Below are 20,987 nucleotides of genomic sequence, written 5' to 3'. Positions count from 1 at the left end.
ATACTTTGGACTTTAATTACCCAATGCACTGGTTGAGAAAGTTTCATACAATAATGAAGAGTTTAAGGATCTCCTTAACCACAGTTAATTGAATGGCAATTAATCTGCATAGTACTCTTGCTATAAAATGCTGTTCTTCCAGCCAGTGACTAAATAAACAATTTAAAATACTCTTTCTTTCTTTTCATGTCTCCTTTCCCTCTACCCCGATACCTCTCAGCATCCATACCTCCATCCTTTGCCTCGTCTCCCTATGCCACCCTTCCAGTAGCTAGTTTGTCTGTGATACACATGATATCTTTGTTATTGCCATTTCCTTCTCAGTCAGTCTGTCATTAATTGTGTTCTTGCTGGTTGCCACCATCTTAGTTATCCCATTACCCTATTCTATTAATTCAATAAGTCACAGCATAAAAAGAAGCTTATTAGCTGAAAGATTTAGGAAAATCTTACCATTAGTGTTGACCACAAGATGTCTGGCTTCAGCAAGATTGTGTCTATGATGTGTCCAAGAAGGCCTATGGAAGAATCTGTGAATTGAAAGAAATGCACTAAAAACAACCCTTAATTTTTTGAAGTTCCTACAAGGCAAACAACATGTTCAAAATTCAAGCTTTGTATTTTAGACACAGAATGAAAAAGTCAGGAAATCAGAATGGATCCCATATTCCAAGGTAAGATACTTGTCTAATTATGTTATCGTGCAACAAATGTGACAAAGTTTATCTTGCTCTTGTATTAAGGGACTGTTTTGTCACATGCAGAAAGATCTTACAACTAACTGTAGGTAAATTAAACCAATAATAAGGATTGTAAAGTAATATACACTGAATGGCCACTTTATTAGTTCAAAGTATATTTATTATTGAAGTACGTATACATTATACAACCTCGAGATTCATTTCCTTACAGTATTTTTCAATTAGGTACACCTGCTCCTTAATGCAAATATCTAATCAGCCAATCATGGCAGCAACTCAATGCATGAACGCATGCAAACGTGGTAAAAAGGTTCAATTGTTGTTCAGACCAAACATCAGAATGAGTAAGAAATGTGAACTAAGTGACTTTGACTGTGGAATGGTTGTTAGCGCCAGACACAATGGTTTGAGTAACTCAGAAACTGCTGATCTCCTGCCATTTTCACGCACAACAGTATCTGTTTACAGAAAGGTGTGAATATTTTAAAAAATCCAGTGAGTGGCAGTTCTGTGGACAAAAATACCTTGTTAATGAGAAGACAGTGGAGAATGGCCAGAGTAGCTCAAGCTGACATAAAAGTGACAGTAACTCAAATAACCATGCATTACAATAGTGGTGTGTAGATGTGCACCTGTGAATCCAACATACATCAGACCTTGAAGTGGATGGGCTACAGCAGCAGATGACCATGAACATATAGCAATATACTCAATGGCTACATTATTAGGGATCTCCTGGACCTAATAACGTGTATGATAGTTTGGTTCAACATAGAACATGAGTAATTGGTATTTTGCAGTGAAGGGATAGTCTTGAATGTATCTATGCTACTGAATAGTTGGTCTCACAGGCAGGTTTACTCTGTGGATAGTGCTATAATATGTGGACAATGCTATAAATAAGCTTATCATGCATGCATCTATAAGTTGGAGTTAGTAGTGAATGTGGAGAGTGCAATAAATTGCAACTGTATTTAAGTATTTCAAACAAATTGAACTCTTGTACAATCTGGTAACTTTTCATTGATATTTTCAGTGATTTGTTTTACATCCTTTGAAGTAATGAGGAAGAACTTAGCAATGGTGTCATGAAAATTGTGTAGCATGGGAAACATCCACAGTGTTAATATAATTATATTTTAATTTTATGTCCCTAAATGTTGACTGTACTTGAGACAAATTGTGGATGGATTACTTCACTTTATCAATTGAAAGAATTTTCTCTAAAAATTAAAAAGCTAGTGTGACTAATTGCATTGTCTGCATTTTGTTAAGTAGACGTCAGACTGCAGAAACAAACATGTTACTGTCTTTTTAAAATGCCTTTTTTAACAATTGCAAGACACTGCTGGTGCTGTAAGTACTGCAAGTCTATCCCATCAGTGGAGGAACCAGAGAACTTGGACTTAGTGCCGACTATGTTGCTGCCTGCAGCTGAAAGGAGTTGGAGTCGGTGGTGAAGGTGGTGTGCAGTCTAATAGTGAGTGATTGTCTTGGATGTCTTTCTAGTGATTGCAAGACCCTGTTGGATACTGGTAATTAAGAATATGGCAAGTTTGGTTGACTAGTTTATCAGCGAGACCAATGGCGGGGAGCTGTGTAGCCTTGGTTCTAGCATTGGCTGAGCCTCATTCTGCAGGGTTGCTTTTTCGCAGCCACCCAGGAGAGGAAACGCTGGAGGCAGTGTGGCACGGTGTCTGTGCTGGGCTGGGGGCTGGCTCCTCCTGTTAGGTGCTGCTCTCAGTGGAAAGCAAACTGGATTGCATTTGTCTGAGAATTTGTTCTTCCCGACGACATCCATGCACCATCGTTCTACAAGACATGATACTCAGGGACTTGGGATGTACGATTTTTTTTTGTTTGACTATGTTTACTGCCGTCTTATATGTGCTACATGTGCCGTGCTGTGTATGACTATTGGTTCTGTTTTGCACCTTGACTATGGAGGATACTGTATTGTTTGGCGGTATTCATGTATGGTTGAATGGCAATTGAACTTGAAATTTAGACAAGCATATATACGTAATAAAGCATAAAGGTGTTGCTGTCCAACATATGCCTCTTATGGCTATCTAAAAACAACAATACCGAACAGTGTTACGTTTGTGTTCTGTGTGGCTGAACGCTAAACTCAACACAAAAGTAGGCTAATCCATTTTCATCAAAATGCTTTATAAATGATTTGCTAAGTCATATCATTGCCGAACTACCTCACTGACATTGAAATTGAACTTTTACATATGTATTATTTCATTTCTTTCAGTTTTTCATAGGATTTCAATGGTTTATTTTCATAGCTATTTTGATTTTCTCTTAGTCCTGTTATGTACCCCGTAACTGGGTGTCTGACCAGTAAAGATAGAAGAATCCATTGGAGTCTGGTGGTACTATTTTCAAACAGTGTTTATTAGTAAAATATACAAATCAATATCAACAATGCAAATATATAGATAATACACGTTAGCAATACTAAACCTAAAAGTGTGGGTATAATAATAATCAATAATAAACAAACTCTATCGATGTCTAGGGGATAATGAATTGTCAAATGTGAATATAAAGTTCAGTTCAGTTCATACGTGCTGAGGTAGTTGTTGGTTCTTGTGTTTTAATCGTTGGAGAGAGAGAGTGAGCGAACAGTGACAGCTACAGTCAGTCAAACCTTCCTTTATGTTTTTGGTTCGTCGCTGTGTTGTGGCCATTCAGGTATGACCCCTCTGTCCTTCAGCTAGACCTTTCTTCTGTGGTGGACTTGTCACCCAGGCAAGGGCGGACACACCCACAGGCCCTGCTATAAACACTGAGTTAAACTGACCGATCCTTTGTTCAGTCCCCGATGCCCCACACCTTCTCGTGGGTTCCAACACTCAAGCAGTGCTCACTGGTGTGTCTGAGAGGTGTCTCCCCAGACCTCACTTTTATCCCCACTCACGGGGTCTCAGGTGTCAATCAGTTTTGAATGGCTTAGTCCATCAAACCAGCCCACTCCGGCTGTCCACTGAGGAATTTTAATGAACAGAATGGTACCAAGTAAACAGCCCTCTCCGAAGCCATGTCTTTCAGGAGTCATAATATGGTGGAACAACAAGCCTTTCTCCCCTCTCTTATCAGTAGCAGATGTTCTGGCATGTTTTTGTTCCATCTCTTTCTCTCTCATTAGCAGCGTGGCAACAGTAACAGTTTGTGATTCTCCCGGGGGGGGGGGAACATGGGCAACTCTGTACCCTTCTGCCCATCAAAGCTGTTCATCCTTCGTAACAGTCCATTTTCTTTTCCTGAAGTTGTATTCACCACTCTAGATAATACTTCCAGATTCAGATTTTGTGATGTCTGAAGAAGTTACTGTGGATATGTATTCTGGATTAGTAATGCCAAAGACTGCACTATTGACTCCAACATGAAGGATTTGGAATTTCAGTTTATTTAATTGAATTAATCTGGTTCACTGTTAACTTTTGAAGAATGAAATCCACTAACATTACTTAGACCGGCTTGCATATGACTCCTGATTTAGAGCCATTTAAATGCAGTCTATACACAGCTGTCATGTGAAATGGTCAAGTATGTGACTTAATAGCATTTTTTGGATGATAAATAATATTTAAGCCATATTTCATAATGATCCATTCACTTGAGCTGTTTGCAGCACTCCCTAACGTGAAGGCGTGCTGCAGAGACAGTGAATATTCTTCCTAGGTAAGTCTGTCTTGCAGTTCTCCAACACTCCTGAGTCATTTTCTGTCCTCCCATTGACCTTCTATTAATTCTAGTCCATCAATTATTCCTGTTTCTTTTCCGAAAACTTCTTTCAGATTTTGATTTTGATAAAATATCATCATGAAACACTAACGTTTCATCTGCCTCCACAGATACTGCCTGATCTGCTTTTAATTTTTTTCTCTCTTTAACTCACTTAGTCCTCTCTGAGGTCTCTCATCATTTTCAACAGTCCCCTCCCCAATCCACTTGCAAGCTTAGAATTGATCATGCAATTTGCTTGAAAGCATTTGTTTATTACATACCACATCTGTAACCCTAGGAGTCATTCCAACTTGCAAGAAACTCCGTGTAGCCCACTGCTTCGCGTGAAAAGCATTTCTAGCCCCAAAGAAATTAAAGAGCAAGACAGATAAATAACAATCACTAAGAGGTTTTCAACCCAAAGGTCACAGTTTGTTAGCTGAGACATCTCGGCACTTGGGTCAAAGCAGATTAGCCAGCGAACTTGATGAGATTGCCATCTTCTTACTTCTTTTTCAATCTCAAGCAATTTTCAGAATATTTGGTACTTAGGCAGAACAATCATGAAGTACTGGACAGCTTGATGGAACATTCTTTCAATACGTGGACAATTTAAAATGTTGTTATTTGTTAAACAAGGTTTGGTTAATATTTTCATAGGAATCCCAAGAAACATCAAAGCCATATAAAATTCAAAGATCTCACTCCGGTATTCGCACTGTGATGTTAGAAGCTGGCAGTCCGTCATGCAGTTTACTTACAAACACATGTTCGCCATTCATATCACAGATGTTGTACTGTGCAGAAGAGTGGTGAACTTTGAACCAAGAAGAAGCGCTGTGTTTTGGGAGCCTGTTGCTAGCGTTTGTGGATGGTGTAGCCAGATACTTATTGCTGCCAGAGTGTGAGAGATACTAGGGAACTTAGGAGAGTTGCTAATATCATTTTATTTGTCCTGCTAATTAATTTGGTGTGTTTGGGAAGATATCAAAGCACTGCATTAAAATGGACATTGTGGCATTTTTAATCTCAAATAAATTAAAAGAATGCTTAATGATTGCTAAACTGTAGCACATTAATTGTCTGTCAGATCAAAATTTGAGCCCACAATTTACTGGGAAAACACCTGTTTATTTACTTCTCAAACTTTTAATAGCAACTCTCGGACTAAACCAGATTTGCTGTTGAAGTTGAAGCGACTGCAGTGTGCTTAATTACTTTTCAATCTTGGTAATGTCCAACAAGTTTGGTGCTTTGTCCTTTAGCAAGTGTTGCCAGGCCATTGTGAATAATGTGGTGCATAACAGTCTTCCAAGAAGGCATCATAAGATGTTGCTCTTATTCACTAAACAGACTTTGCTTCCAAATTTTCATAGAAGTCTGAAGAATCATCAAAGGCACTTCAGAAGCAACAATCTTCATTAGGACCTGAATTTGACAAAAGATCTAAAAGTAAGGAAGTTAAAGAAAAGCAGAATTCGCAGCTGGATGGGAGCCAGAGGGTAAGCAGCGTTGAGAATGGCTCATGAAGTGAGGCTTGCAGATCAGTCTAGTAGATGAGGAATTGTAATACTCTTGTATTTTCATCTCTTCTTAGGCCTGTGTTGAATTCATAGGCTTTTCCAGTTTTGGGGCAGGACCATATTATTTAATGCATGAGCATAGGTTTTAAAGCTGTTGTCCACTATTCACTGTTTTTCCTTGGCTTCCTTATATTTTCAATGAAGGTTCAGTGATTTCAGTCCATTTGTTTCTCCTCCATTTTGAGTGGCCATGGGATTTCATCAGTCAATGAGACTTTGAAGACCTCTCTGAAGGGTTTCCTAATTTCTCATGCTAATTTGGTAATTCAGGGCTCCAGTTTTTGAGTTTGTTGGGCATGGGGATGGTCTAGCCAGCTGCTTGGAGATGGCCAGTTCTGAGTTACACCTCAATGCAGGTGAATTTGTCGTTTTGCTCATCCCGCAAATTGATTTGATGGTTTTGGGGACACTGTTGTTGCTTTGCTTTGAAATGCCAATGAAGTAATTCAGCCCTCTGAAGCATGTAGAAGATTGGAGTAGACAGCCATTCTGAATATTTGCAAAACTCAATGCTTGTGTACTTACAGAAAGACAGAAATATTGACATTATTACTTAGCAAGATTGTGGCAGATGAGTGGTTAGGTTGCGAATATCTGCAAATAAAAAGTAAGTGCTACAGCACACAAATGTAAAAGTACTGAGACAGTACAATATGGGTGCAATACTGCTTAGTGCTGTGATGTGAGGTTCAGCAGGGCACAGCCTCAGGGGAGAAGCTCTTCCTGTGCCTGCTGGTGCGGGAGCGGAGTCGCCTGTAGCACCTACAGGATGGGAGGAGAGTAGAAAGTCCATGGTTAGGGTGAGATGCGTCCTTGATCATGCTTTTTGCCCTGCCCAGGCTGCGTTTTTATCGAAGCACTGACAACACGTAATACTTGGACTGAGCCCATGTTCCTGGATCCATGAGACAACAGCATTAATGGCTGCACTGTCAAGCCACTCTCTCCAGTAATGTTTTATTTAATATATAAAACAGTCAAAAATATTAATAGGGCCTACATTGGTTTTGGATGTAATATAGCCTAACACCAGCATTATGTTGGTGATTAAGAACTTAAATGTGTGACATATTTTCCTTTCTTATCTTGTCAATCCCTCTTCAGACTTTCACAACTTACAAACTGTTTGCAACCTGTGATCATGAAGGAGAATTTGGCTTTGGCCATTATGTTGCTCACATTAGACCAGATACTTCCAATAAATGGTACAGTTTTAATGATACTTATGTCTCTGAGGTAAGTATCATTGTTTTTTGCTGAGAATATCTATGTGAATTTTAGAATGTATTTTACACATTATCAATCCGTTTAATAATCCAAATCCCTATGGAAATTTATGGCCAGTTAGCTGACAACAATTTTGTACAACAATGTTAAGGGTGAAATTATAGAAGATAGAATTCACTTTGATTTTATTTGACCAAGATTTTTAAGAAGCACCATTGCAGATTTTAAAGTAAACTTTCACCTGTGGTTCTGCATCGCTCTAAAATAAAATGTATTTTGAACATCAGTATGTTGGAATGTCTATCTGCTAGTTGTCACTTAGCCGATTCCAGATGATGAATGGAGGAGGCTGTTGTTGCATTTCCATCCTGCAGATGCTTTGTAATTCTATTATCACTCTCCTATAAGAGGCAGTGATCAATGATTGAATTTTTTTTGAGAAATCTGCTTTAAAATTTAGTCCCACTTTCAATAACTTTTGATTACTCTGTGATCAAAAACAAGAGTTTTAATATTTCAGCCTCTACTCAGAGCCTCTGCCAGCTCCCTCAGCTGGATGTATTTTCAGATTAGCCAGAATCATGCTTAGCATGTTTCCTGGATTCAATTTCTGGGCAATTTTCAATATGCAGAAAATCACACAGAACCAAGGCCAGGGGTTGAAATTTGAGGTAAAATAAAAAAAAAATCCAAAACCTATTGATGTAGTCAGAAGTTCAGTAAGTTCTATCCTGTCCTTAATTGTCCCCTTTTCACGTAAACCATTTTTTGCTATTTCTGTGTAGTTTTATGAACATTGTTGAACATTCCAACAATATTTTGCTTTTCATTGTTTAAACTAAGTTCATTTATCTGACATTAATTGAGAAACTAATGAGCCTATTTATTTTATAGGTGGAAAATTTCTTTCCTGAAGTACGCCAAAACAATACAGAGAGCATGCCTTGTAGAAGGTAGCAATGCAGTGTTTCTGGTTCAATTTTCATAATATCTTAGCTTTGCTGTTGCATTGATCACAGATGTCAATAGAACAAAATGTACAATGAAGGCTAACCTAAACATATTTATACATTTCTACCACAGATCATCAGAAGCATATTTGCTAATGTACAGAAAGGAGAACATGAACAGCAATCAAGGTATAAGGTCTTCCATTCTGATATGACATTCATTAGTTCTTATTCAGGAATAATGAAGCCACTTACATTCAGATTCAGCAACCTGGATCAGGCTATCAGGGTCAGGCTGATAAATGGCAAGTAACATTTGCAGCACAAAATGCTAAGCAATCTAATGTGAGAGAATCCACATACGATTCCCTGATTTTTCACTGATGAACCCACCAAAATCAATATCCTGAGGGATATACCATTGACCAGAAACTATACTGGATTGTACATATACACAGCATATCTGCACGACCACCGTGTAGCAGGGGCGAAGAATCTTGCGACAGGTCACACACCTTTCAACTCTCCAAAGCCTGTCTACCAAGACTACGATGGAATACCCTCCACTTACCCGGGTGAATGCAGCTTCATAAACATTTGAAGCTCAACAGCATAGGGGTTATAACAACTCTCTTGATAAGCAACCCCCCCAACATTAATTCACCTACTCCTCCACTAGTGCACAATAAAAGCAGTTTGTATCGTCTCCAGGATGCATTGCAGCAACTCGCCAAAACACCTTCTAAACCCATAACCTCCAGCTGAAAAGACAAGGGCAGCAAAAGCATAGGAAAACAGCTACACACCATCCTGACTTAGCACTTCATAGTCACTGAATCAAAATCCTGCAGCTCTCTGGCTAACTTCATTAAAAGGACTGCAAAGGTTTAAGGCAGTTCACCTTCTCAAAGAGGTTAAGGATTGACAATTAAATGCTGGCTAAATCTGTAAAGCCCATATCCAAGATCAAAGATCCAAAATTTAAGTTTATTTATCAAGCATACATCAAAACATGCATGGAAATGCATCATTTACATTGACAACCAACACACCCAAGGGTATGCTGGGGGGGGGGGGGGCGCAGACCATAAGTGTCGCCACACATTCCAGCGACAGTATGCCCACATTGCTTGGCAGAATGTATTAGAAAATAAATTTTAACAAATGCACCTATCTTTCTTTCAAATGTGAGAAAAGCATCAATCAAGTTCAGTGCTAAGAATACAGAAGGGTGGAAATACTCAGCAATTAGGAGGCATCTGTGGGAAGAGAATTAAAGTTAATGTTTCGGTTGAGGATCTATGACCACAGCTGAGATAAGTTAGAAAGGGCCGTGCTTCTTGTGTTACCTAAGTTTTTCTTAATTTGCATTAAAAGGCCTCTTCACCCTTCCTGGCATGTGAAAGTTTAAAAAAAAATCACACAAGTGCTGGAAATCTGAAATGAAAGACAAAGTGTTCAAGAAAACTTGACATATAGAGAGGTAATTCCACCCAAGGGCAGGACCTCCAGGGTTGTGACAGTCAGGAAGGGAAAAGGGGTTAAGGAGCCAGTGCAGAGTACCCCTCAATAACAGGTATATCACCTTGGATACTAGCGGTGGGGATGACCTAACAGAGGAAAGTTACAGTGGTCGTGTCTCTGGCACTGCCTGCCTCTGTGACTCAGAAGGTTGGGCGGGAAGAGGGAAAGAAGAGGCACACTGTGCTGATAGGGGAATGGACAGGAGGTACTGTGGGTGAGAACGAGATTTCCAGACGGTATGTTGCCTCCTGGGTGCCAAGATCTGGGATATCTTGGATAAAGTCCTCAGCATTCTTAAGTGGGAAGGTGAACAGCCAGAAGTCATGATCCATGTGGGTACCAATGACGTGGGTAGGACGAGTGACGAGCTTCTGCATAGGGAGTTAGGTGCTAAGATAAAGGGCAGGGCCTCCAGGGTTGTGATCTCAGGATTGCTTCCTGTGCTATGTGATAGGGAGGCCAGAACTAGGAAGATTATACAGTTTAATACGTGGCTAAGAAGTTGGTGTAGGAGGGAGGGCATAAGATTTTTGGATCATTGGTCTGTTTTACAGGGAAGGTGGGACTTGTACAGAAGGGATGGTTTGCATCTGAACTGGAAGGGGACTAATATCCTAGTGGGAAGGTTAGTTAATGCTGCACAGTGGGGTTTAAACTAGAGTTTCAGTGGGATGGGGTCTAGGGTGCCAGGACAGTTAGTGGAGAGGTTGTGGAGAGAGATGTTGGTAAGACCTTGAAAAAAGTTAAGAATCAAAACATTGAGCAGGGTGTGAGTAGTGTTCTCAACTATGTATATTAACAATGCAAGAAGTATAGTAGGAAAGGTGAATAATAATGCTGAAGATGAGGCAGCTGGATTTCAAACAGAGGCAATGTATCATGAGGAGAGGCTGTTGAGAGGGCAAGATTACAGTCAATAGTATGAGTTGCAATGTAAAAGGCAGACAAAGGGTGAATGCAGAACTGAAGGTCATGGGGGACTTCAATATGCAAGATGTTGGAGTCGATTATTAAGGATGTGGTCTCAGGGTACTTGGAGGCATATGATAAAATAGAACATAGTCTTCTCGGTTTCCTCAAGGGAAAATCTTGCCTGACAAATCTGTTGGAATTATTTGAAGAAATAACAAGCAGGATAGACAAAGGAGAATCGGTTGATGTGTACATGGATTTTCAGAAGGCCTTTTTACAAGGTGCCTCACTTGAGGCTGCTTAACAAGCTATGAGCTACTGGTATTACAGTGAAGATTCTAGCATGGGTAAAACAGAGGCTGATTGGTAGGAGGCAAAGAAAGGGAATAAAGGGAGCTTTTTCTGGCTGGTTGCTGGTGACTAGTGATGTTCCACAGGGGTATGTGTTGGGACAGATACTTTTTATATTATATGTCAATGATTTGGATGATGGAATTGATGGCTTTGTTAAAAAGTTTGTAGTCAATATGAAGACAGGTGGAGTGGCAGGTAGAGGAGCAGAAGTAGAGAGGCTACAGAGGGACCTAGACAGATTAGGAGAATGGGCAAAGAAATGGCAGATGGAATACAGTGTCTGGAAGTATATGATCATGCACTTCGATAGAAAAAAGTGAAAAGGTTGACTATTTTCTAAATGGAGAGAAAATACAAAAATCTGAGGTGAAAAAGGACTTGAGTCCTTGTGAAGGATTCCCTAAAGGTTAATATGCAGGTTGAGTCTGTGGTGAGGAAAGCAAATGTGATGTTAATATTCATTTCAAGAGGACTAGAATTTAAAAGCAAGGATGTAATGTTGAGATTTATAAGGCACTAGTGATGCCTCACTTGGAGTATTGTGAGCAATTCTAGGCTGCATATCTTAGAAAGGATGTGCTGAAACTGGAGAGAGTTCAAAGGAGGTTCACAAAAATTATCCCAGGATTGAATGGCTTGTCATATGAAGAGTGTTTGATGGCTCTGGGCCTCTATTCATTAGAATTCAGAAGAATGAGTGGTGACCTCATTGAAACCCATCAAATGGTGAATGGCCTTGATAGAGTGTATGTGGAGAGCATGTTTCCTATGGCAAAAGAGTCTAAGACCAGAGGATGCAGCCTCAGAATAGAGGGGTATCCTTTTAGAATGGAGATGAGGAATTCCTTTAGCCAGAGGGTAGTGAATCTGAAGAATTCTTTGCCACAGGTAGCAGTGGGTGCCAAGTCTTTATGTGTATTTAAGGCAGATGTTGACAGATTCTTGATTAGTCAGGGCATAAATAGATATGGGGAGAAGGCAGGAGAGTGGGGTTGAGAGGAAAATTGGATCAGCATGATGAAATAGTGCGGCAGACTCAGTGGGCCAAATGGCCTAATTCTGCTCCTATATTTCATGGTCTTGTGGTCTTAAAACCTACCAGATCAGCCAGTATTTGCAGAAGGCAAAACTTGCTGTTTCAGGCAAGTGCCATTTATCTAATTTTTAGTTTTTAATTTAGATACAGAATCTTGTTAGCAGTTGTTCCTGGCAGTTAAATGCAGCCAAATTTCTGTTGACCCATATTCAAATATTTTCATGAAGTTCTTGTCTGTTTTAAGCAGACATCTGCAGCTTCCTGATTACAAACATTGAGAAAAAGAAGTTTTCAGCTGGTAGCTAACCCAACACATTTTAACTAGTCAGGTGGTGTTAAAATTAGCCTCATTCACTTTGCAAGGCACATGTTTCACGATTAACGAGTTTGACCATATTGAACTTAATTCAGCACTTTCATATATTTGTTTATACCTTTCACCATGTCATATTTCTAGATATCACTAATGCAGATGAGGGAGCTGAAAGAATCAAGGCACAAAGAGTACATGATGGAAAAAGCAACTATCAAACAGAAACAAACGACAGAAGGAAAATGGCAGAGTGTGAAAAAACAGAAGAAAATCAAATGGAAGGTCTGCCTAGAAAACGACTTAAAAAAAGCAGCATCCTCGGTTGTTTTTCTGGGTAGAATGATGAAAGGGAAATTAATGAATTGAGCAATAGAAAACCGCATCATCCAGTTTCTTCAAAATAATTTTGTATTCATATGGAAATTCACAAGCAAATTGTTTGAGTGATTTACTTAAGCCAGATCTGCACAAGCTTTTTCCTGGTTCATTCATAATTCATTGATTCTTGTCCTTAATCTCTCACTTACGAGTGCCTGATTTGGCAGAATATATAAAACTTTTAGCCATTTTAAAGTGCAGGTTTAATTTATTGTTGACCAAGCTTCTGGTCATTTGCCCACACATATCCTATCGCTCAATGTTAATATTTTATCTTGATAATATTCTGTGTAATGCTATAATTTCCAGCTCTATGAGAGGTGCGATATGAACTGGAATTCTGGTAGTGTGTTTGTTAGTTTCAAAGACTTGATTATTTTCTTCTTTTTAAAAATATAACAACTAAATGGCTTGACAATGAACAGTTGACACTGACAGTTGGGCTGATGGTAGGTCGAGAAAAGGGAAAAACAGAGGGCTATTTTAAAGGAGCAACTTTTTCACCATACACGTTTACTCATTTTAAGAATTTGCTGTGTTCTGTTGGTGTAACATGTAACAAAAACAACATTTAACAATTATAAAGAATAATGAATTTTATAGATATATATATATAATCACCCTTGTTAAGATTTGTACTCCTATGATGTATCACTCTGTTCTGCTCTCAGCCTATTTGGATTTGAGTAAAGGGCTTTGTTGTTCAACTTGGGAATCTTGTGTCAGCCAATCAAGATGGTGGAATTGGGTAAAGGTTCTCGAGAACATTGGGTCTGGAGAGGTCTTTATGATGGACTCTGGTGTGGGTCAAAGTGTTTTTGGCGGGAGCTGGGAGAAGACAGGAGGGTAGATGTCTCTATTCACAAGGTGCTTTGTGCAGATGAAAGGCTTCATGGAGGAAGGATGAATGCGCGTGAGGGGGAGCCCATATGTTCGAGATGAATTTCGAGCGACACTTGGAACGTGGCGCTTGCTTTCATGCAAACTGAGGGTCCAGCGTACGAGTTAAAGACAACTTCACGATGCGCTCTGACTTGTCACATTTCACTGTTTAATTAAGATGGTTCCTTATGTTCTGTTTTCTTTTTTTAATAACTGGTACTCACACAAATTGGGGTTCAGGTGGGCATAAAAACATAGGAGCAGGAGTAGGCCATCTGGCCCATCCAGACTGCTCCACCATACAACAAGATCATGACTAATCTGACCATGGACTCATCTCCACTCGCTGCCTTTTCCCCATAACCCCTAATTCCCCTACTATGCAAAAATCTATCCAACCTTGTCTTAAATATATTTACTGAGGTAGACACAGCTGCTTCATTGGGCAGAGAATTCCACAGATTCACTACTCTTTAGGAAAAGCAGTTCCTTCTCATCTTATTTCTTTCCTAAATTTACCCCCCCACCCCAGTATCTAGAGAAAATGTCCCCTAGTTCTAGTTTCATATACTAGTGGAAACAACTTTCCTCCCTCTATCTTATCTATCCCTTTCATAATTTTATATGTTTCTGTGAGATCTCCGCTCGTCCTTCTGCGTTCCAGTGAGTACAGACCCAGGTGACTCGATCTCTTCTCACAGTCCTGATTCCAGGATTCAACCTGGTGAGCCTGCTCTGCACCGCCTCCAAAGCCAGTATATCCTTCCTCCAGAAAGGAGACCAGAACTGCACGCAGTTCTTCAGATGCGGCCACACCAGTACCCTGTGCAGTTGCAGCATAACCTCTCTGCTCTTAAATTCAATCCCTCGAGCAATGAAGGCCAACATTCCATTTGCCTTCTTGATAGCCTGCTGCACCTGCAAACCAACCTTTTGTGATTCATGCACAGGCACTCCCAAGTCCTTCTGCACAGCAGCAAGCTGCAATCTTTTACCATTCAAATAAAAATCTGATCTTCCATTTTTCCTTCCAAAATGGATGACTTCTTTACCAACATTGTACTCTATCTGCCGGACCCTTGTCCACTCACTTAACCTATCTACATCTCTCTGCAGACTCTCTGTATCCCCTGCACAATTTGCTTTTCCACTCACTTTAATGTGATCAACAAACTTACATACACTACACTCAGTCTCCTCATCTTAACGTATATGGTGAACAGTTGTGGGCCAGCACCGTTCCCTGCAGCAATCCACTCACCACTGATTGCCAGAGAAACACCCATGTATCTAAACTTTCTCCTTTCTATTGGTTAACTAATCCCCTATCCATCCTAATACATCACCCCCGTCTCTATGCATCCTTACCTTATAGTTAAAGTCTTTATGAGGCACTTTATCGAATGCTTTCTGGAAATCCAAGTAAATAACATTCATCTGTTCCCCTCTATCCACTGCACTTGTTATATCCTCGAGGAATTCCAGTAAGTTTGTCAAGCAGGACTCACCTATGCTGACCTATGCTTCATCTGCCTGATGGATCCATTTCTTTCCAGATGATTTGCTATTTCTTCTTTAATAATAGCTTCAAGCATTTTCCTAGCTACAGATGTTAAAACAACTGCCCTATAGTTACCTGACTTTTGCCTACATCCTCTTTTTGAACAGTGACATGAATTTCACTGTCTTCCAATTCATCAGGAGCTGTCCAGAGAATTTTGGTAAGTTATCACCAAAGCCTCGACTATAACCTCTGCCATTTCTTTCAGTACCCTGAGATGCATTCCATCAGAATCAGGGGACTTGTCTATCTTTAGGCCCACAAGTTTGCTCAACACCAGCTCTTTAGTGACAGCTATTGTATCAAGGTCCTAACCTGTCATTGCATCCATGTCATCTCTCTGGAGACAAATACAAAATAGTCATCCAAAGCTTCAGCCATATCCTCATTACCCAATAGCAATTCCCCTTTCTCATCCTCCAAGGGACCTATGTTCATTTTGGCCACCCGTTTCTGCTTTATATAATTATAAAAAACTTATACTAGCACAAAATATAAAAACAGATAGTAAATTTTCATAATCTATCTTCCCTTTCTTTATTGCTCTTCATTGCTATTTAAATTTTCCTCAATCTTACAGTTTACCAATACTCTCGGCAACTTTGTACACATGAGCTTTTAGTTTGCTGCCTTCCTTTAATTCCTTAGTTATCCATGTCTGGCTCTTCCCACCCTTACTGTCCTTGCTTTTAACCAGAATATACTTTTGTTGAGCACAGTGAAAAATCTCTTTGAAAGTCTTTCACTGTTTCTCAATATAGCATACCAGATAGCCAGAGTTCCGAGTCTACCCTATCCAACTCCTCCCTCATCTCTTTGTAGTCTCCCTTGTTTAAGCATAATACACTGGTTTTCCATTGAACTATTGCACCCTCCATTTCTATGAAAAATTCAATCATACTGTGATCACTCTTTCCAAGTTAGAAACTACAAGAATGCTAACTTTCATAGCACAGGACCAGATCCAAGATAGCATGTTCCCTTGTAGGTTCAGTAATATGCGGTTCAAGCAAGCTATCACGTATGCATTCTATGAAGTCCTCCTCAAGACTGCCTTGACCAACTTGATTCACCCAATCTATGTGCAAGTTAAAGTCATCAGAACTGCTGTTCCATTCTTACATGCCTCAGATATTTCTGTTTTTTGCCTGTGCTACTGTAATGTTATTATTCAGTGGCCAATAGCCAACTCCCACCAGTGATGTTTTTCCCTTTACTATTCCTAATCTCTACCCAGAATGATTTAATATTCTGCTCCTTAGATCTTGGATCATCTCTCACTATTGACCTGATGTTATCCTTTATTGAGAATGCTGCCCCACCCCCTTACCTTCCCACCTATCCTTCCATATTACCTGATATCATTGGATATTTAATTTCCAATCATCTCCACCCTGCAACCACATTTCTGTATTGGCTTCTAAATCATACCCCTTCATACAGATTTATGCCATGAGTTCACTGACCTTGTGATGATTTCTATGGGCATTCAGATTAAGTGCCCTTACATTCATTGTGCCTTTAAAATCCAGTAATCTTTGTTTCTTATGTTCTTGACTTTCCTGCACTCCACACTTTCCTCTTTTTTAAACTTAATTTTAATGTATCTTTATCCACACTTTACTCTTTTACATTATCCATACTTTTCCAGTCTGTTGAACCTACCACCCAGCTGTTTAGTTTAAATCCCGATTCACAACCCTAGTTGTGCAATTTGCAATTCCAACCTCATGGGTTTGGCGGAACCCCAGTCACATCTACCTCAGACATACAGAGTCTGAAACATAGAAAACCTACAGCACAATACAGGCCCTTCAGCCCACAAAGCTGTGCCAATTATGTGCCAATTCACCTTAGAAATTACCTGGGGTTACCCATAGCTCTCTATTTTTCTAAACTCCATGCACTTAACCAGTAGACTCTTAAAAGACCCCATCATTTCTGCCTCCACCACCGTCAGCGGCAGCCCATTCCACACACTCACCACTCACTGCATTAAAAAAGAACTTACCCCTGACATCTCCTCTGTACCTACTTCCAAGCAGCTTAAAACTATGCCCTCTCATGCTAGCCATTTCAGCCCTGGGAAAAACCCTCCGACTATCCACATGATCAATGCCTCTCATCATCTTGTACACCTCTATCAGGTCACCTCTCATCCTCCGTCACTCCAAGGAAAAAAGTCTGAGTTCATTCAACCTAGTTCGCTCAACCTATTCTCATAAGGCATGTTCCCCAAGCCAGGCAACATCCTTGTAAATCTCCTCTGCACCCTTTCTATGGCTTCTACATCCTTCCTGTATGGAGGCAACCAGAATTGAGCACAGTACTACAAGTGGGGTCTGACCAGGGTCCTACAGTACATAACTGCAACATTAACTCTTGGCTCTTAAACTCACTCCCACGATTGATGAAGCCAATGCACCATTTGCCTTCTTAATCACAGAGTCAACCTGCACAGCTTTGAGAGTCTTATGGATTTGGACCCCAAGATCCCTCTGATCCTCCACACTGCCAAGAGTATCACCATTAATACTATATTCTGCCATCATATTTGACCTATCAAAATGAACCACCTCACACTTATCTAGGTTGAACATCTGCCACTTCTCAGCCCAGTTTTGTATCCTATCAATGTCCCACTGTAACCTCTGACAGCCCTCCGCACTATCTACAACACCCCAACCTTTGTGTCATCAGCAAATTTACTAACCCATCACTCCACTTCCTCATCCAGGTCATTCATAAAAATCATGAAGGGTCCCAGAACAGATCCCTGAGGCACACCACTAGTCAGCAAACTCCATGCAGAATATGACCCGTCTACAACCAGTTGTTGCCTTCTCTGGTCAAGCCAGTTCTGGATCCACAAAGCAATGTCCCCTTGGATCCCATGCCTCCTTACTTTCTCAATAAGCCTGGCATGGGGTAATTTATCAAATGCCTTGCCGAAATCCATATACACTACATCTACAGCTCTACCTTCATCAATTATAATTAGGCTCGTAAGGCACAACCTGCCTTTGACAAAGCTATGCTGCCTATTCCTAATCACATTATGCCTCTCCAAATGTTCATAAATCCTGCCTCTCAGGATCTTCTCCATCAACTTACACTGAAGTAAGACTCATCAGTCTATAATTTCCTGGGCTATCTCTACACCCCTTCTGGATTAAGGGAACAACATCTGAAACCCTCCAATCCTCCAGAACCTCTCGTCCCCATTGATGATGCAAAGATCATCGCCAAAGGCTCAGCAATCTCTTGCCTCACTTCCCACAGTAGCCTGGGGTAGATCCTGTCCAGTCCCATTGACTTATCCAACTTGATGCTTTCCAAAAGCTCCAGCACATCCTCTTCCTTAGTGTCTACATGCTCAAGCTTTTCAGTCTGCTGTAAGTCATCCCTACAATCACCAAGATCCTATTCTGTAGTGAATACTGCAGCAAAGTATTCATTAAGTACCTCTACTATCTCCTCCAGTTCCATACACACTTTTCTACTGTCATACTTGATTGGTCCTATTCTCTCACATTTTATGCTCTTGCTCTTTATATACTTGTCAAACGCCTTGGAGTATTCCTTAATCCTGTCTGCCAAGGCCTTCTCATGGCCCCTTCTGGCTCTCCTAATTTCATTCTTAAGCTTTTTCCTGCTAATCTTATCATCTTCTAGATCTCTATCATTACCTAGTCTTTTGAATCTTTCATAAGCTTTTCTTCTTGACTAGATTTACAACAGCCTTTGTACATCATGGTTTCTGTATTTTTACTCCTATTAAATATTTCCCTGGGGGTCAGACAGGTGATTCTCTGGATGCAGGAAAAAAGCGCAGATGGTAGTTTGCCTCCCAGGTACCAGGGTCCAGTATGTTTCTGATCACATCCACAATATCCCGAAGTGGGAAGGAGAACAGCCAGAGGTCGTGGTACATATTGATACCAACGACATAGGTAGGAAAGGGGAGGAGGTCCTGAAAACAGACTACAGAGAGTTAGGAAGGAAGTTGAGAAACAGGACCTCAAAGGCAGTAATGTTCGGATTACTGCATGTGCCACGTGACAGTGAATGTAGGAATAGAATGAGGTGGAGAATGTGTGGCTGAGGGATTGGAGCAGCGATTCAGATTTCTGGATCATTGGGACCTCTTTTGCGGCAGGTGGGATTTGTACAAAAAGGACGGGTTGCACTTGAATCCCAAGGGGACCAATATCCTGGTGGGGAGGTTTGCAAAGGCTATTGAGGAGAGTTTATACTAGAATTGTTGGGGGAGGAGGGAACTGAACTGAAGTGATGGAGGAAGGGGCAGTTAACTTACAAATAGAGAAGGCTCAGAGACAGTGCAAGAGGGAGGATAGGCAGGTGATAAAGAAGGAATGCACTCAGACAAATGTTTTAAGATGTGTCTATTTTAACGCAAGGAGTATTATGAACAAAGCGGATTAGCTTAGAGCGTGGATCAGTGCTTGGAGCTATGACGTTGTGGCCATTACAGAGACTTGGATGGTGCAGGGCAGGAATCGCTACTTCAGATGCCTCAAAAAGGATAGGGAGGGAGGCAAAAGAGGTGGGTGTGGCACTGTTGATCAGAGATAGTGTCAAGGCTGCAGAACAGGAGGAAGTTATGGAGGGGTGGTCTACGGAGTCTCTGTGGGTGGAAGTTAGAAACAGGAAAGGGTCAAAAACTCTACCGGGTGTTATTTTAAATAGACCACCCAATAGTAACAGGGACGTCGAGGAGCAGATAGGGAGACATTCTGGAAAGGGGTAATAATAATAGGGTTGTCGTGGTGGGAGATTTTTCTTTCCCAAATATCGATTGGCATCTCCCTAGAGCAAGGAGTTTAGATGCGGTGGAGTTTGTTAGGTGAGTTCAGGAAGGTTTCCTGACACAATATGTAGATAAGCCTACAAGAGGAGAGGGTGTATGTGATCTGGTATTGGGAAATGAACCTGGTCAGGTGTCAGGTCTCTCAGTGGGAGAGCATTTTGGAGATAGTGATCACAATTCTACCTCCTTTACCATAGTATCGGAGAGGGATATGAACAGACTGAAAACGTGATTTTTCTCACTGTTGAGTCCAGTGGCTTTTAGTGAGGGGCTAACGAGCTGCACCTCTAGAGACGCCCTGGAAAAAGGTGTTTCATATAAAAATAATGTTATAGGCTAAAGTACCGATATGGAATAAAACGTGCATAAATAGCAGCATGTAGTTACAAGATAAATGAACTATAAACAGTGGTTTAAAGTATCTACAGTATAGGCATTTTCTTCTGGCCAGGCGCCGGCTCCTTCACCACCACAGCTGCGGCTCCGAACAATGAACAGATCACTGACACGGTAAACCTGCTGAACCCGTTGTTCTTTCAGTGCAGTGTAGTCTTGCATTCATTAAAAAAAAAAAAATCACATCTTAAAAACAGTGCATCTTTGGTTGGCCCCAAGTGGCCGTTCCGTTTGAACACGAAGTCACTTTGATTACACCTTTTCCAGTCTGTCTTCTGCAGTCAGTGCTTCTCATGTCACCTGCTCTACTTTGGAGAAACCAGGCATAGACTAGGAGATGCAAGAGCCATCTTCAGCTTCTATTTGCTGATCATTTTAATTCTCCTTCCCACTCCCACACTATTCTGTCTGTCCTCAGCCTCCTCCATCATCATAGAGAGGAAGAATGTCAAATTGGAAGAACATCATCTCATATTCTGATTAGGTGATGAGCAGATTATGGAATCTAAAATATTGATATGAGTGTTAAAGTTTCGTACTTCAGGTAACTACAGTCCAGTGCTCTTCCCTCACACACACTCACTTCTCCACCCAGTTT

At 40.6% G+C, this 20,987-nt stretch overlaps 1 protein-coding gene across 1 annotated transcript in view; it reads left to right on the top strand.

Annotated features, from left to right (window-relative positions):
• LOC140725433 (ubiquitin carboxyl-terminal hydrolase 47-like) overlaps positions 1 to 13,426 on the top strand; it is a 32,833-nt gene extending 19,407 nt beyond the window's left edge. Inside the window, exons 9-14 of the mRNA XM_073040876.1 lie at positions 627 to 674; positions 5,819 to 5,944; positions 7,130 to 7,261; positions 8,147 to 8,205; positions 8,336 to 8,391; positions 12,486 to 13,426. Coding sequence (XP_072896977.1) covers positions 627 to 674; positions 5,819 to 5,944; positions 7,130 to 7,261; positions 8,147 to 8,205; positions 8,336 to 8,391; positions 12,486 to 12,679 — 615 coding nt within the window. The 3' untranslated portion in view covers positions 12,680 to 13,426. The remainder of the gene's footprint in view (positions 1 to 626; positions 675 to 5,818; positions 5,945 to 7,129; positions 7,262 to 8,146; positions 8,206 to 8,335; positions 8,392 to 12,485) is intronic.
• Positions 13,427 to 20,987: the final 7,561 nt, after the last annotated feature.

Source organism: Hemitrygon akajei, chromosome 3 (assembly GCF_048418815.1).
Source record: "Hemitrygon akajei chromosome 3, sHemAka1.3, whole genome shotgun sequence".
Classification (NCBI taxonomy): Eukaryota; Metazoa; Chordata; class Chondrichthyes; order Myliobatiformes; family Dasyatidae; genus Hemitrygon; species Hemitrygon akajei.
Note: the sequence above shows the minus strand (reverse complement) of the source record. Positions and strands in the feature narration are given on the sequence as shown.